This window comes from Orycteropus afer, unplaced genomic scaffold, assembly GCF_000298275.1.
Source record: "Orycteropus afer afer isolate SDZICR_OR568_19922 unplaced genomic scaffold, OryAfe1.0 scaffold00031, whole genome shotgun sequence".
In the NCBI taxonomy this organism is placed as follows: domain Eukaryota; kingdom Metazoa; phylum Chordata; class Mammalia; order Tubulidentata; family Orycteropodidae; genus Orycteropus; species Orycteropus afer.
This window is the reverse complement of record NW_006921618.1, coordinates 12,423,830-12,440,515: the sequence shown is the minus strand read 5'-3', so window position 1 is coordinate 12,440,515 and position 16,686 is coordinate 12,423,830. Positions and strand designations below refer to the sequence as shown.

Below are 16,686 nucleotides of genomic sequence, written 5' to 3'. Positions count from 1 at the left end.
ATGTGAACTGCTGTATGGAAAGTGAATTTGCTCTGTAAATCTTCACCCAAATCACAAAAAAAAAAAAAGACTTTATTAATTGATTTAATACAAATGATTGTTTAAAGCAAAATCAGTACCAATGTTTATAAATACAACCAAAAAACCACAAAGAAGCACAATAGATGACAACAATAAAATGATAACTGTAAGTTGGCAAATGGAAGTATGTTATTTTAAGGGCCTTACATCATACATTTTTTCAAGGTAGATTGTGATAAGATAACCCATTAAAACCCACTGCCATCTAGTTGATTCTGACTTATAGCACCCCATAGGACAGAATAGAACTGCCCCACAGGGTTTCCAAGGCTGTAACTCTTTACAGAAGCAGACTGCCACATCTTTGTCCCATGGAGCGTGTAGTGAGCTTAAACTACCAACCTTTTGGTTAACAGCCCAATGCTTTAACCACAGTGCCACCAGAGCTGCTTGTGATAAGATAAATTAAATCCTTAGAGCAACCATTGCGGGGAAGAAAAAAGGAAACGTAGAAATATAACTAAAATTTCAATTACTATTGTTGTTATGTGCCAGCAAGTCAGACCTGACTCATAGTGACCCCTCCTTGGGTTTCCGAGGCAGTATCACTATGGAAGTAGATTGCCCCATCTTCCTTCTGAGGAGTGGCTGGTAGGTTTGAACTGCCAGCCTTCTGGTTAGCAGTCAAGTGCTTTAGGCACCATGTTACCAGAGTTCAATAGATGAGAGAAAGTAGAATTTTAAATATTTGATTAATTCAAAGGAAGGCAAGAAAGGGAAAAAAAAGGAACAAAGAATAATAGTACTAATAAAACAAATTGCTATATGATGGATTTAAACCCAAATATATAAATATAAATGGATTAAACACTAATTAAAAGGCAGTGATTATTGTTGTTGTTGTTGTTATGTGCCATCGAGTCGGCCCCGACTCATAGCAACCCCTCCTTGGGTTTCCGAGGCAGTATCACTATGGAAGTAGGATTGCCCAACCTTCCTTCCGAGGAGTGGCTGGTGGGTTTGAACCACCAGCCTTCTGGAAAGGCAGTGATTGTTAGACTGGACAAAAAAAGCAAGACCCAATTATTTGTTATTTATAAGGGCACTTTAATTACAAAGATACCAAACTAAACCAAACCCACTGCTATTCCATTCCTAGCAACCCTATAGGTCAGAGTAGGACTGCCCCATAGGGTTTCCAAGGCTGTAAGTCTTTATGGAAGCAGACTGCTTCATCTTTTTCCTACAGAGCAGTTGGTGTGTTTGAACCACTGGCTCTTTGGTTAGCAGCCAAACCACTATGCCACCAGAGCTCAAGATACATACAGATGGATTGAAAAATAAAAGGATAGAAAAATTTGTACCATACAAACACTACTTATAAGAAAGCTGGAAATATTATATTAACCAGGCAAAATAGATTTCAAGACAAAGAGTATTATCAGAGATGAAGAGATGCATTTATAATGTTAAATGTGTCAATTCATCTAGAAAATACAATGATCCTAAATGTGCATACAGCTAGTAACAGAAATAAAAGCTCTGGGCCAAAAATCAAAAGGAGAATGAAAATCTTAGGAATAATTTTATTCATCCAACTTGGATGAAATGGTCAAATTCTTTAGAGGATAAATGTATAAAACTGACATAAGAAATAGAAATTCTGAATAGTCCTTTATCTGTTAAGGTAATTGAATTCATAACTTAAAACATACACACAAAAAATACCTTCTATGCTGAGAGGTGTAGAATTCTATCAAACATTTAAGAAAGTGATAATACCAGTGTCACATAAACTCTTTCAGAAAACAGGAGGAAAGTTTTTCAGTTCATTTTAGGAGACCAGCATAATCCCAACACCAAACCAAACAAAGGCTTTATCAAAAAAGTATAGAACAATCTCTCTCATGAATATAAATGCAAAAATTGTTAACAAAATATTAGTAAATCGAATGCAAGCTTGATTTAACTTAAAAAAATAAATATAATTTGACATATTAACAGAATCAAGAGGAAGACCATATGACCACCTCCATCAATGCAGAAAAAGCATTTGACAAAATTCAATCTCTTTCCTGATAAAAACTCTCAGCAGACTAGGAAAAGATGAGAACTTTCTCAATTTGGTGAAAGGTATCCACAAAAATCTTACAGCTAATATCATACTTAATGGTGAAAGATTAAATACTTTTCACTTGAGATCAGAAAAAAGCAAACATGTCAGTTCTCGTGACATCTACTCAACACTGTACTAGAAGTCCTAGCCAGTGCAATGACACAAGAAAAAGAAATAAATGGCATACAAATCAGAAAGGGAGAAGTAAAACTGTTTTTATTCCTAGACATGATTATATACATACTGGATTCTAACCAATCTATTAAAAAAAATGTAATATATGAATTTGACAAGGTCACATAATATGAAGTCAATATACAAAAATCTATTGTATTTCCATGTACTAGCAACAAACAATTAGAAAACAAAAACTTATAATACCATTACAACAGCATAAAAATATAAAGTACTTACAGATATATTTAAGAAAAGATGGTCAAACTTCTATAAACCTCTATAAAGCACAATCAGGAGAAATCAAAGAAACTCTAAATCAATGGGGGCCTTTCAACCTGAGGAGCTCATCTTCTGGCACTATATCAGACTGCTATTCATTTTCACTGCTATTCATAAAGTTTTCCCATAATATATCAGACAGTGTTTCACAGCTATTCATAAGGTTTTCAGTGGCCAATTTTTTTAGAAGTAGATGGTCCCACCCTTCTTCCAAATCTGTCTTAAGACTGGAAGCTCCACTGACCTATCTACCATGGGTGAACCTGCTGGTATTTTAAATACAGTGTCATAGCTACCAGCCTCACAGCAACACACAAGCCACCACCGTACAACAAACTGACAGACGAGTGGTGGTCGACATTCAACCATTTCAAGAAGTAGCACATGATCAAGAACCAGTGTTACTGAAGGAAGAAGTCCAAGCCACAGTGAAGGAACTAGTGAAAAATAAGGCTCCAGGAACTGATGGAATACCCACTGAATGTTTCAACAAACAAATGCCGTACTGGAGGTACTTACTCATATACGCCAAGAAATTTGGAAGAAAGCTACCTGGCCAACTGACTGGAAGAGATCCATATTTGTGCCATTCCAAAGAAAGGTGATCCAACAGAATGTGGAAATTATTGAACAACATCATTAATATCATATGCAAGTAAAAATTTGCTGAAGATAATTTTAAATATGGTTGCAGCAGTATATTGACAGGGAACTGTCAGACATTCAAGCTGGATTCAGAAGAGGACATGGAATGAGAGACAGCCTTGCTGATGTTCAATGGATCTTGGCGGAAAGCAAAGAATATCAGAAAGATGTCTGCCTGTGTTTTACTGACTATGCAAAGGCATTCAACTGTGTGGATCATAACAAATAATGGATAATACTGTGAATAATAGGAACTCCAGAACATTTAATTGTGCTCATGAGGAACCTGTACATAGATCAAGAGGCTATCATTCAAACAGAACAAGGGGATACTGCGTGGTTTAAAATCAGGAAGGGTGTGTGTCCAGAGTTGTGTCCTTTCACCATACTTATTCAATCTGTCTGCTGAGCAAATAATCTGAGAAGCTAGGCCATATGAAGAAGAATGTGGCATCAGGGTTGGAGGAAGACTCATTAACAACCTGAGATATAGATGACACATCCCTGCTTGCTGAAAGTGAAGAAAGTGAAGATGACTTGAAGCACTTACTGATGAAGATAAAGAAAACAAAAATCCTCACCACTGGATCAATAAGCAATCTCACGATAAATGTAGAAAAGATTGAAGTTGTCAAAGATTTCATTTTACTTGGATCCACCATCAACACCCATGGTAGCAGAAGTCAAGAAATCAGACATCACACTGCGTTGGGCAAATGTGCTGCAAAGGACCTCTTTAAAATGTTTAAGAGCAAAGATGTCATTTTGAAGCCTAAGGTGTGCCTAACCCAAGCTTTGGTATTTTCAGTAGCCCCATATGCATGCGAAAGCTAGACAATGAATAAGGAAAACTGAAGAATTGATGCCTTTGAACTGTGGTGTTGGCAAAGAATACTGAAGATACCATAGACTTCCAGAAGAAATGAACAAATCTGCCCTGGAAGCCATGCAGCCAGAATGCTCCATGGAAGCAAGAATGGCCACCTACTTTGGTTATGTTGTCAGAAGGGACCATTCCCTAGAGGAGGATAGCCTGCTTGGCAAAGTAGAGGTTCAGTGATAAAGGGGAAGACTTTCAATGAGATGGACTGACACGGCGGCTACAATGATGGGCTCAAGCAGAGCAAAGACTGTGAGGATGGTGCAGGACTGGGCAGTGTTTCACTCTGATGTACACAGGGTTGCTATGAGTCAACTTGATGGCACTTAACAACAACAAATAAACGGGGAAAATAGCACATTCATGGACTACTGTTGTCGTTAGATGCCATGGAACCAGATGTGACTTATAGTGACCCTACTTACAATAGAATGAAATACTACCCGGTCCTGCACCATCCTCGCAGTCTTTGCTCTGCTTGGGCCCATTGTTGCAGCCACTGTGTCAATCCATCTCATTGAAAGTCTTCCCCTTTTTTTGCTGACCCACTGCTTTACCAAGTGTGATATCCTTCACCAGAGACTGGTTCCTCCTGGTAACACAACCAAAATACAAGAGACAAAGTCTGGCCATTCTTGCTTCTAAAAAGCATTCAGGCTGTACTTCTTCCAAGACAAATATGTTTGTTCTTCCAGCAGTCCATGATATATTCAATCCTCTTCACCAACACCACAATTCAAATGCATCAATTCTTTTGCAGTCTTCCTTATGCATTGCCCAGCTTTCACATGCATATGAGACAATTGAAAGCACCATGATGCTTTCAGGTTTGGCTCAGGGGCACCTTAGTCCCAAAGTGACACCCTTATTCTTTAACACTCTAAAGAGTATTTTTGCAGCAGATTTGTCCAAAGCATTATGTCGGCAGATTTCTTGACTGCTGTATCGGTTGTGGATCCAAGTAAAATGAAATCCCTGACAACTTCAATCTTTTCTTCATGTATCATGATGTTGCTTATTGGCCCAGTTGCGAGGATTTTTGTTTTCTTTATGTTGAGGTGTAATCCACACTGAAGGCTGTAGTCCTTTATCTTCATCAGTAAGTGCTTCACATCTTCTTCACCTTCAGCAAGCAAGGGTGTGCCATTTGCATATCAGATTGTTAATATGTCTTCCACCAATCCTGATGCCACATTCTTCTTCATATAGTCTGGCTTCTTGAATTATTAGCTCAGCATATAGACTGAATGAGTAAGTACGGTGAAAGGATACAAACCTGATACATACCTTTCCTGACTTTAAACCATGCAGTATCCCTGTGTTCTGTTTGAACAACTGCCTCTTGGTCTGTGTATATATTCCTCATGAGCACAATTAAGTGTTCTGGAATTCCCATTCTTTGCAATGTTATCCATCATTTGTTACAATCCACACAGTTGAATGCCTTTGCATAGTCAATAAAACACCGTTCTGGTACCCTTTGCTTTCAGCAAAGATTCATCTTAAAAAAAAAAAAAAAAAACTTACTGCTGTCAAGTCAATTTGACTCATAGTGACCCCTCCTTGGGTTTCCAAGGCATACCTATCTCTACGGAAGTAGATTGCCCAATCTTCCTCCCGAGAAGTGGTTTGTGGGTTTGAATCACCAGCCTTCTGGTTAGCAGTCAAATGCCTTAGGCACTACACCACCAGAGTTCCCTTAAGATTCATCTAGCATCAGCAATGATATTCCTCGTTCCATGTCTTCTTCTGAATCTGACTTAAATTTCTGGCAGTTCCCCATCAATAAACTGCTGCAACCATTTTAAAATTATTTTCAGCAAAATTTTACTTATGTGTCATATTAATAATATCATGCAATAATTTCTTCATTCTATTGGATTGCCTTTCTTTGGAATGGCACAAATATGGATCTCTTCCAGTCAGTTGGCCAGGTAGCTGTCTTCCAAATTTCTTGGCATAAACAAGTGACCACTTCCATGGATTGAAAAACTCAAAATTTTTAAAATATCAATTATCTCCAATTTGATCTGTAGATTCATGGCAAACCCAATAAAAATCACAGCAGGATTTTTCAGACATTTATAAGACTGTTCTCAAACATAAAAAAACATAAAGGATCTGTGATAGCCAAAACAATTTTGAAAAACAGGTTCAAAAAATGCAGGAATCATCCTAATTTCAAGACATATTATAAAGCTCTGGTAGCACAGTGTCTAAGGCACTTGACTGCCAACCAGAAGGCTAGCGGTTCACTCCTCAGAAGGAAGATGGTGCAATCTACTTCCGTAGTGATACTGCCTCAGAAACCCAAGGAGGGGTCGCTATGAGTAGGGTCCGACTCAATGGCACATAACAACAACAACATTATAAAGCTACAGTAATCAAGACAGTGTGGCATTAGCATAAGGATAAATCTATAGAACAGAAGAGTCCAGAAATAGAACGACACACATACATATAGAAAGAGAGATATATGGTCAATTGATTTCACAAAAGCATCAAAGCAACTCAATGAGGGAAAGGAAAGTCTTTTCAACAAGTCACATTAAGCAATTGGATATAAAGAAAAAAAAATGAACCTCAAACCCTACCTCACATCATATATAAAAATCAATATGAAGTGGATGATAGACCTAAATGTAAAAATTAAAACTATAGAGGTTCTGAAATTAAAAAGATTTTCCTGATCTTGGGGCAGGCAAAGATATTTCAGAATGAATGCAGAAAGCACTAATCACAAAAGAAAATACTGATACATTGGACTTCATCAAAATTAAAAACTTCTCTCTAAATATCATTAAGAAAAGGCACAGACTGGGAGCAAGTATTTGAGATAGATATAGATATGTACTTCTGACAATGAACTTGTATCCAGAATACACGATGAATTTATACAATTCACTAAGATAACAATAAACAGCCTAATTTTAAAAAGGAAGGGGCATAAGATTTGAACAGACGTTTCAAAAGAAGCCATACAAATGGCAAATAAGCACATGAAAGACGCTCAATATCATTAGTTTACAAGGAAATGCAAATTAAAACTACAATGAGATATCACTATCTACTGCATAGAATGGCTAAAATTTAAAAGCTTGACAATAACCAAGTGTTGGCAAAGATAAAGAATTCTCACACACTGCTAGTAGGAATATAAAATGATCTGACTACTGGGAAAAGTGTGTGCAGTTTCTTATAAAATTAAGCATATATCTATACCATGAGCCAACAATTCTACTCCTGGGTATTTACACAAAAGAAATTAAAACACATGCCCATACAAAGGCTTATATATAAAATGTTCATAGCACCTTTATGCATAATGGCCCCAAACTAGGAATAATCCAAAATCCAACAACAGATACACAAATTGTGGTATATTCATACAATGGACTCTATCTCAGCAATAAAAAGAAATGAACTACTGATATATAAAAACATGAATGAATTTCAAAGACATCATCCTTAGTGACAAAAGGGCATTGCCACTTATTTGAAATTCTAGAATAGGTAAAACTAATCTGTGGTGACAGAAACCAAAACAGTGGTTGGGGGTGAGGGCAGCAGGTGGTTGGGAATTGACTGAGAAGGAGCAGAGAGAACTTGTGAGGTGATGAAAATGTTCATGGATTTCTGCATTTTTTAAAACTAAAAATCTGTGGATTTCACTGTATGTGAATTACACCTAAGTAAATAGTACCCACATGATAAGGTTGTTATGAAAAACAAGACAAGAACACAAAGGACAGACATTGAGACATGAACAGTCTTGTCTACGTAACTCATCAGCCCCTACAGGACTTCACTGTACCACAGTGAATTTTATGGTAACACTAAGTCAACAACAAGGATTAGTGCAATAGTTAAAATGCCTAGCTGCTAACTGAAAGGTTAGCAGTTTGAACCCATCATTGGCTCTATGGGAAACAGGACTTGGAGAGCTGCTCCCATAAAGATTATAGCCTAGGAATCCCTGTGGGGCAATTCTACTCTGTCATATAGTATCGCTATGAATCAGAAAGGAGCCCTGGTTGTGCAGTGGTTAAGGGCTCGGCTGCTAACTGAAAGGTCAGCAGTGTGAACCTACCAGCTGCTCCATAGGAGCAAGATGTGGCAATCTGCTTCCATAAAGATTACAGCCTTGGAAACCCTATGGGGCAGTTTTACCCTGTCCTATAGGGTTGCCGGGAGCTGTGGTAGCATAGTGCCTAAGGTACCTGACTGCTAACCAGGAGGTTGGCGGTTCAAGCCCACCAGCCACTCCTCGGAAGGAAGATGGGCAATCTACTTCTGTAGTGATACTGCCTTGGAAACCCAAGGAGGGGTTGCTATGAGTCTGGTCCTACTCGACGGCACATAACAACAACAACAGAGGGTTGCCATGAAACAGAATGGATCTCAGTGGCAATGAGTTATGAGTCAGAATCAACCCAAAGGCACACAATAACAAATGATGCTTAAGAAGGAGGCAGGAGTAGAGGGGAAGAACAAAAGTCTCCTATTATTTGGCCACTGAAAATGGCTGCTATTAGGTGAAAACTGTTTCCCTAGAAAGTTCATCTCGTAAAGTTCACCATCCTCCCAGAGGATGGGAAATAAAAGCACAATAATTGCTCATCTATTAAGGAGGACACTAATTGAGATGCCAAAGTTTCTTCTGTAAAGGTCACCACCTTTAGCGGTACTACACTAAAACACCACTCCTCGGAAGGAAGGTTGGGCAATCCTATTTCCGTAGTGATAACTGCCTCGGAAACCCAAGGAGGGGTCGCTATGAGTCGGGGCCGACTCGACGGCAAATAACAACAACAACAACAACAACACACTAAAACAGATGGACAACTGCCTTTAATTAATGAAGAGGCAGAGCTAAGAGGCAAACTCAGACCCCTGTGAGAGTAAGAGCTGTTGTGACTGCAAGCCTGCCTAGTCTGGGGAGCTCTCAACCCAAATCTCAGAATTCAGCCTTCTTAAAGGAGAACACACTTTCAACTGGGCTATCACACTGAGGCCACAGACTATGGCTGTGGTCTTTGTCTTTTCTGTTCTCTTTGGGAGTAGAACCACCAAAGCAGGTCTGACTTACAGCAATCTTAGCTGCATCAACTCCGGGATTTAAGAGAACTGAAACTTTGCTACCCCTGGCTATGGACCTGCCCTCCTGGAGGGTGTGTGGGGTGATGAAGGAAGAAAGGATAGAGGGAATCATTCAGACTTCCATCCTCAAGTCTTCAGAATTCCTTGAGGGGTCTCCAATTTGGTTTCTTACCATTACCTGCTATAGAAATATAGGGCTAAAAACATTTGTTGTATCTTTTCCCAAAATTATACAAATACCTGTACATGAGGCTTTGATCTCCAGTTGGCAGGAAATCAACAACCAGGGCTTATTGTTTGAATGAGTCTGGCCTTTTTGGACCACAGGTGCACAGAACTGGAATCATAATGATCCTTGGTTCGGGATACTCATCCTTGCTCCCCGTGTGCTGTATTTTAAAGTAATATATATGCATGAACTCACCTAAGGTAACTATTCTCCTGAGTCCTGTGCCCATCATTCCCCGGCCAATAAAAGCAAGGCAGGAATAGACACTTTCTGAAAGCTCCCAACATCTTCCCAAACACAGACTTAACTTAGGATGCAGCAGCCAGTGCCTCCCCAAGCTGGAATCCATACCTACGAGGCTGGGTACCCACCAAGATTACCAAACAGCTCCCCTACACAGGGCTTTACAACCTGAGAGCCTGATTTATTTTTTCCAATAAGAGAAAAGATGTAAGTCCCTTTGAGCAAAGTATGCCTGATATATATCACAATATTTATTTTCGGTGGAGTAATGGATCAGTCTTCGGGTAAAGCTAGAGAAAAGGCATTTCTCGAGCTCAGATGTAAATCAGTCACTCTAGAAACCACCAGGGAATCTATATTCTTGCCCCCCTTCTAACTGTACTGTGAAACAAACAGCTGACTTTTAAAAGTCATCATGCTATTTGTTTCTTGCCCTAACATTAAAGGCAGAGTTAAGAATGTGAGGCCTGAAAAGCAATTGCTCCTGGAATGCCTACCTCTGATTCCCCAAAAGGATGGTGCAACTCACAATGAAAGCTGAAGCCCAACCAACCATGTGGGGCTAAGTTATACACCTGGTGGAGGCCAGCTTCCTTCTGCTGGTAGCACTGAGTTCGAGGGAAGATGGATGAGGTATGTGGCTGGGCTTAGGACGTAAAGGTCTCCCCAGGACTTGTCCAGTTATAGTCTAGTCTTCCTACCCAGGACAAGAGGAAAACTGAAGCAAAGCAACTGATGGATGGGGTGGCAGAGAGAGGAGGGAGAATGCTCTTCAATGGATTTGCAACTCAAATAGACCTCTTCAAAGGAAAGCTATTTAAATCTGAGGTGCTCCTAATATTAATTATCCTGAACATCTCACAGGCTCAGATTCGCATGCTACAAAGAACACAAAGCCTTTTAATTTCCCCACCTGTCCCTGGCACCAGGGACAATAAATCAGATATACAGAGAAACTACACATGACTAACTAACCAGCCCGTTCACAGGGAGCAAAGATCATTTGCCAAGATGACTTGTTCAGACATCATCACATATCATAACCAGCAATATCTTGGAGCCTTAACACAGCAGCCACTGAGGGCAAGAGCTGGGGCCCTCCCTGCCAAGTCATAGGCACGCCAGGGCAACCTCTAGATGCCTACTATCCAGGCATAAGATACTTTTACCCACAGGTGCCATCTTTCTGTTCCCTAAAGGCAGATCTGCACTTGGAAAATTACTGCAACTTCTAAAAGCCTCTCAGGTCACAAAGTTGCTGAATTCAAAAACCTGGTCATATCCCTTAATTTGAGCCTCATTAGACTTCCAAGTAACCTCAGGGGCAATACCCAGCCTGTGCCACCAGCAAGCTTGACCATTAGTTTATATATCTTTACTACAGCCATTCATTCAAATTACTGAACTTCTACTAGGTATCAGGGCTATTCTTGGTTGATTTATAAACAAAACAGTAAATAGGTGGGAGTTGGGTGAGGGGAGAGTCCTTTTAAATGCCAGTCTCTTCACTTTATCATGAAGCCTGAGAGTCAGTGAGAAAAAGGAATTTTCCCCAAGTCAGAGTTGATGGAATAGCTAGGACCTGAACCCAGGCTGCATTTTTAGCAGGACTGCCACATACAGTGGTGACACTAGACCTGCATAAGAACACTGGGTTGAGAGGATGAGGGGACAGGGGTATGAAATTCAACCCGTGTTCTTCCTGCCCAGACATGGACTCTGGAATGGGGCTTTTACCCAAAGGCAACGTATGAGTTGGGGCAACCCCAACTCCAAGCACAATGTTCTCACTGACCCCAAGCTACTTATTTCCTTTCTCATTGGAAGAGACTGCTAAGGTTCCCCAGATCGGCATCCAACCATGATTTGTAGGATCCAAACCAAACTCACTACCATCAAGTAGATTTTGACTCATAGTGACCCTCACTGGGTTTCCAAAGCTGTAAATCTTTCCAGAAGCAGACTGCCTCATCATTCTTCTGTGGACTGGCTAGTGGGTTCAAATCACTGACCTTCTGGTTAGCAGCCAAATGCCTTAACTACCATACCACCAGAGCTCCTTCTGTAGGACCTACCAGTGGTTAAATGCTTTCACTGGGATATAACTTTGACAAACTGTACAAGCCCAACTCTTGTCATAAGTGAGAAAAGTCTATCTGAACTTGAATCCTTAAGAAACCCACTTCTGGCTGATGTCTCCCTATGTCCTATATCATCCTTAGGTCTTAAAGGGACGGCTGCTAGCAAGCTGTTTTTGTAGCCACCCCTTTATAGTCTCTCCAAGCTCTTTACTCTTCATGATCCCAAACTGGGGATCTGTCATTGTTCCAAGCCCATCTCCAAAGTTCAACTTGGGTGACAGGAATAATTAACTTCATCAACTATCTGAGGATCTACTCTTGGTTAGGTGCTAAACATACAATAGTGAACACCATCTCCACCACCACCAAGAAACACCATCACTGTCCCTGACTTCATGGAACTAAGGCATGTTGAAAACAGATCTAAGAAAAGTCCAACTGCTAAGGAGTCCCTGACCTGATTGGCAGTCCACTTAGGAGGCCAGGGTTGGAAGAATATAGGTGACCAGCCTATATTCTCCCCTCCTTCATCTCATTTAACAGAAGGAAAAACAATGTCCAGGAAAGGAGAGGAGTCATCAACTTCACTCAGTTGATGACTGAGTGAAGACTTGAATCTGTGTTCTCTGGCTCTCCACCTTTCCCCATACTGCCTCCTCCAAATTTCAAAAATTGTGAAGTGAGGAAAAAGAGCTGGTTCTAGTGATAGATTGCCTCCTGATACAGGTATATCCAGGAGCTCAGGTAGCACAGTGCCTAAGGCATTTGACTGCTACCCAGAAGGCTGGCAGTTCAAACCCACCAGCCACTTCTTGGAAGGAAGGTTGGGCAATCTACTTCTGTAGTGATACCACCTTGGAAACCCAAGGAGGGGTCACTATGAGTCAGATCTGACTCGATGGCACATAACAACAACAGGTGTATTCAGAACACATTGCTCCAACCCATCTTATCAGCACAGACCTTGTGCTGTGTCCATCTCCCAAACCAGAATGTTCATGAACGTATTCATTCTCTCCTGATGTTTACTTTCACTTTAACAACGTCATCTTATAAGTATAGGGTCCATTTTATCTGATGTTAACTTCCCCTCTGCTCCTTGGGCCTAATCAATCTATGTCTGGAAATAAACTAGAGAGGAAAGCAACAGCCCTTTTTGTGAAAAGAGGCACCTGTCTAAAATGGCCCACCCTGAGCACGACACAGATAGGAATTTAAATGAGAAGAATACAAGGACATCCTCCAGCAACAGTCATATGCATTCCTCATCAGGTGAGATACCAGAGAAGGTAACTCCATGTCAACAGCTAAACCAAAAAATCTGCCCCACATTTTTCACTTGACCTGGGGGCAGGTCAAACTGAATAAACCTGAAAAGATGAGAAGCTTCAAAACACAACAGTATGTATAGCCCAGCATCCCTCCATTCTAAGGAGCTTAAATCAGGGGCAGTGATGGTTCAATGGTAGACTTCTCGCCTTTCATGTGGGAGATGTAGGTTCAATTTCTGGCTAACACACCCTGTGCGCAGCCACCATCCATCTGTCAGTAGAGGCTTGTGTGTTGACTGCTATAAGGCTGAGCAGGTGTCAGCAGGGCTTCCAGACTAAGATGGACTAGGAAAAAGGTCTGGCAATCTACTGAAAATCAGTCAATTATGGACCAAACTGGTCCTATCTGCAACTGATCATGAGGACCTGTCAGCATTCTGTTCCTTTGTGCGTGGGATCGCCATGAGTTAGAGCTAACGACAAAGGTCTCCAAGATAGTAACAGGGGGCTCAGAGATTGAGCACCAACTGCAGATGCATGTAAGAATGCTTCCAGCTACTAACAGGGGTGCAAGAACATGCCAGATAGAAAGATCCAGCATCTGGCAACCAACACAGACCTCCACCGATCATGCTAAGCAGAGTTTCCTGCAAAGCCCTTAGCCTCCACATCTCTCACCAGCCCCCCAGCCACTCCACTGCTGCAAGTCACCCTCAGCAGCCTCTGCTGGCAAAGGAGGTTGTCTTTACAGAAGGGCAGAGCCAAGTTCTCAGTAGCCAGTCCACCCTTCCTGCCGCCACCCCCAACCTGAAGCTTTCAGAAATAGGTCACACACCTACATGCAAACGCACAAGGCACCTCTTCTGAGGAGGACAGTAGCTAATTCTTAATCCTTCTGGAGAGGCTTTCGAGTATTTGATGACAGCACTGGACACCCTAAGAAAAACTGATGCATGCAGTTTGTATGCAATTTCAATGGGAGTTACTGCCCACCTAAGAGTCCAGATGGACTGAAAGGGCTTAAGTGCTCACAGGCGGTTTTGAGAAAGGGAGCTGCAGGTGGTTCAGGTGCATATTCAATAAAGTTCTTAACAGAAAGGGGAGAAACAGATGCCAACCTCCATCCCCAACTACTGCAAGTTCCAGCTTTTAATTAACTTGAGATTTTAAGAAGAATTTGAAAACTAAGAGCATGCATGTTCAAGCACTCACACTCATTCTCTCCCCCCCACACACACACACATACATACTAATACACACAGCTTCTTTGTGACTTCCTATCTTAACAAGATGCCCTGTGATTGTTAGTTAAGACAGTCTTTAAACAAGCTTAGCATAGAATGACTGAATAACAGCAAAAATAAGAGGTGGAGGATATGGGGCCCATTGGGAGGGAAGATAGCCTGGACAAGGAAAAGGGAACAGCCAAGCTCTACACCAGATAAGAGACCGTCTTGTTAAGGTGGGTCCTAACCCTTGCGCCCGCTCTCCCTGGAAATCAGGGCAGATCTGCTGACACCTTCCTAGCAAACCAAGAAGTCCACATAGAAGCAGCCTTTCCTTCTGGGTCTGCGGGGAAGGGGAAACCTCTCTTTTCTCGGGAGGAGACCCTGGCCCACTGCTTGCCCACAGCCCCCTCGTGGCCTGGGGGTGTCACTGCAGGCCCCTATGCACTGCTGGGCATAAGCCTCACACAGGCAGCTCTCACAGTGGTCAGGCAGAATATTTTGTCACCAGTAGTGACTTGGCAATGGTCTTCAAGCCACAGCAAGGCTGCGTTCATTTTTGTTTTCTTAAACTAAGCTCAGACTCAAAGTCATCCTTCTAAACCTCTCCCTGGTCCAATCCCATCGGGAAACAAGTCCAAGACCTGCTTCATTAAGCCAATAACCTGAGAGCTTCTGTAACATTAAACCATACAATAAAATCCACTGCTGTCAAGTCAATTCCAACTCATAGCGACCCTAAAGGACAGAGCAGAACTGCCCTATAGGGTTTCCAAGTCTATAAATCTTTACGAAAGCAGACGGCCACATCTTTCTACTGCAGAGCAGCTGGTGGGTTCGATTGCTGAGTTTTTCATTAGCAGCCAAGTGCTTTAATACTGCACCACCAGGGCTCACTTCTGTAATGTTACCACCACCTTATTGATCATTGCTTCCTGCCTCCCACGCAGTTATGTACAATAGTTCCAAAACTCAATAAAAACAGCAAGAATGCACAATATCTTCTGGTTTGCAGGCTGCTGTTTAGATGACAAAATAGTTGCAGAACACCAAATACTCCCCAAATCCTGGGTTTCTAGGTAGCAGGTCCTACAGAGGTTTTAGGAAGTTAGAATTTAAGGATAAACAGTGAGAAGAAATGTGGCAGGTGGAACCCTGTCTAAAAAGCCAAGTGGAGAGGGTGCCGGTTCAGGAACCAGAATTCCAGTCTCACCAGGAACTCCGCAAAAGGAAGGAGTGGGAACTAGAGCCTGGGGTGGGTGGGAGGGTGGGACTGGACCATAGTCAGGGGTAGGGAGAAGCTGGTCCAGGGCCTGGGCTGCCATGGTCAGGGCTGAGTATCATTAACTGAACTTGCTGGTGGGAAAATGCACAGGAAAGATGAGAAGGTATGAAGTTTAGGAGAAGAAAGAAGGGTACCTGAAGGGCCTAGGGTGGACCAGGGTGCAGGAATGATCAGGGCCAGTGAAAATGGATGGAAAGACAAGAGACTTGTTTTTTGTTGTTGATGTTGTTGTGGGCTTTGGGTTTTTTTTTTTTTGCGGGGGGGGGGGAGCCGTGTCCTTACCTCCTTAATTTTCTCCCGCTGGGCTCGCACTCGGTTTTGGGGCTCCTTACTCTCGTCAGGCCTCGTTCCCAGCACTGGGTGGTGGAGACGACTCCGGAACGCATTGAAGTCAAAGCTAAACGGGATGCTCCTCTCCCGGGGCCTGAGGGCTGCGACGCCGTTGCCCCGAGCCGCTGTAGCCTCCTCTCGCGGCCCCGTGGGGCGGGTGCGCCGCGGCCACCCATTCCTGCGGGGGTGAATGGCCCGGTTGCTCGGGTCTTCCTCGCCCGGGGCCAGCACGGCGGGGGCTGGCGCGGCTGGGGCCGGGTTGGGAGCCGGCTCCTGTTCTCGGACCGAAGAGTGGCCAGGGACATCGGCCACCACCTCCAGGCCAGGCTGCCTGGAGGTCCGAGGGGCCAGGAAGAGGCGCTTGAGGCGAGAGGAGTGGGGCAGCAGGAAGAGGGCCCCAAAGCACAGGGTGACCAGGCCAGAGAGGAAGAGGAGGAAAAGGAACTTCTGCGGCAGCCGCAGCCCCCAGGAGGAGGCCGGGACGAAGCCGGGCACTTTCCTCATGAGCATCGTGGCCTGGCGCGGGACTGGGGGCGGTCAGCTCCGTGCAGGGCCTCTGTAGCCTGTGGAGCTCAGGCACGTGGCAGCAGAGGCTGGGCGCGAGAAGGGCTTCAAGGGGCACCGCCTGGGGTGGGAGCCTGCGGGCAGAGCTGCCAACCCGGAGAGTTGCGCTGTTTCTGGGACTGCCCCCCACGAAGTTCCAGGAGTTCGGAGCGAGTTCTCCCGCGAAGAGGCGGGAGGCGCAGCGGCCTCAGCGGGGCCCGGGCGAGCCAGACCAAATGGCTCGGGGCCCGGGCCCGCAG

The 16,686-nt window shown here is 43.0% G+C and overlaps 1 protein-coding gene across 1 annotated transcript in view; it reads right to left on the bottom strand.

Annotated features, from left to right (window-relative positions):
• Positions 1-16,393, bottom strand: part of MAN1C1 (mannosidase alpha class 1C member 1) — a 203,677-nt gene extending 187,284 nt beyond the window's left edge. Inside the window, exon 1 of the mRNA XM_007935748.2 lies at positions 15,836-16,393. Within this exon, the coding sequence (XP_007933939.2) occupies positions 15,836-16,393 (558 nt within the window). The remainder of the gene's footprint in view (positions 1-15,835) is intronic.
• Between the last annotated feature and the right edge of the window lie 293 nt (positions 16,394-16,686).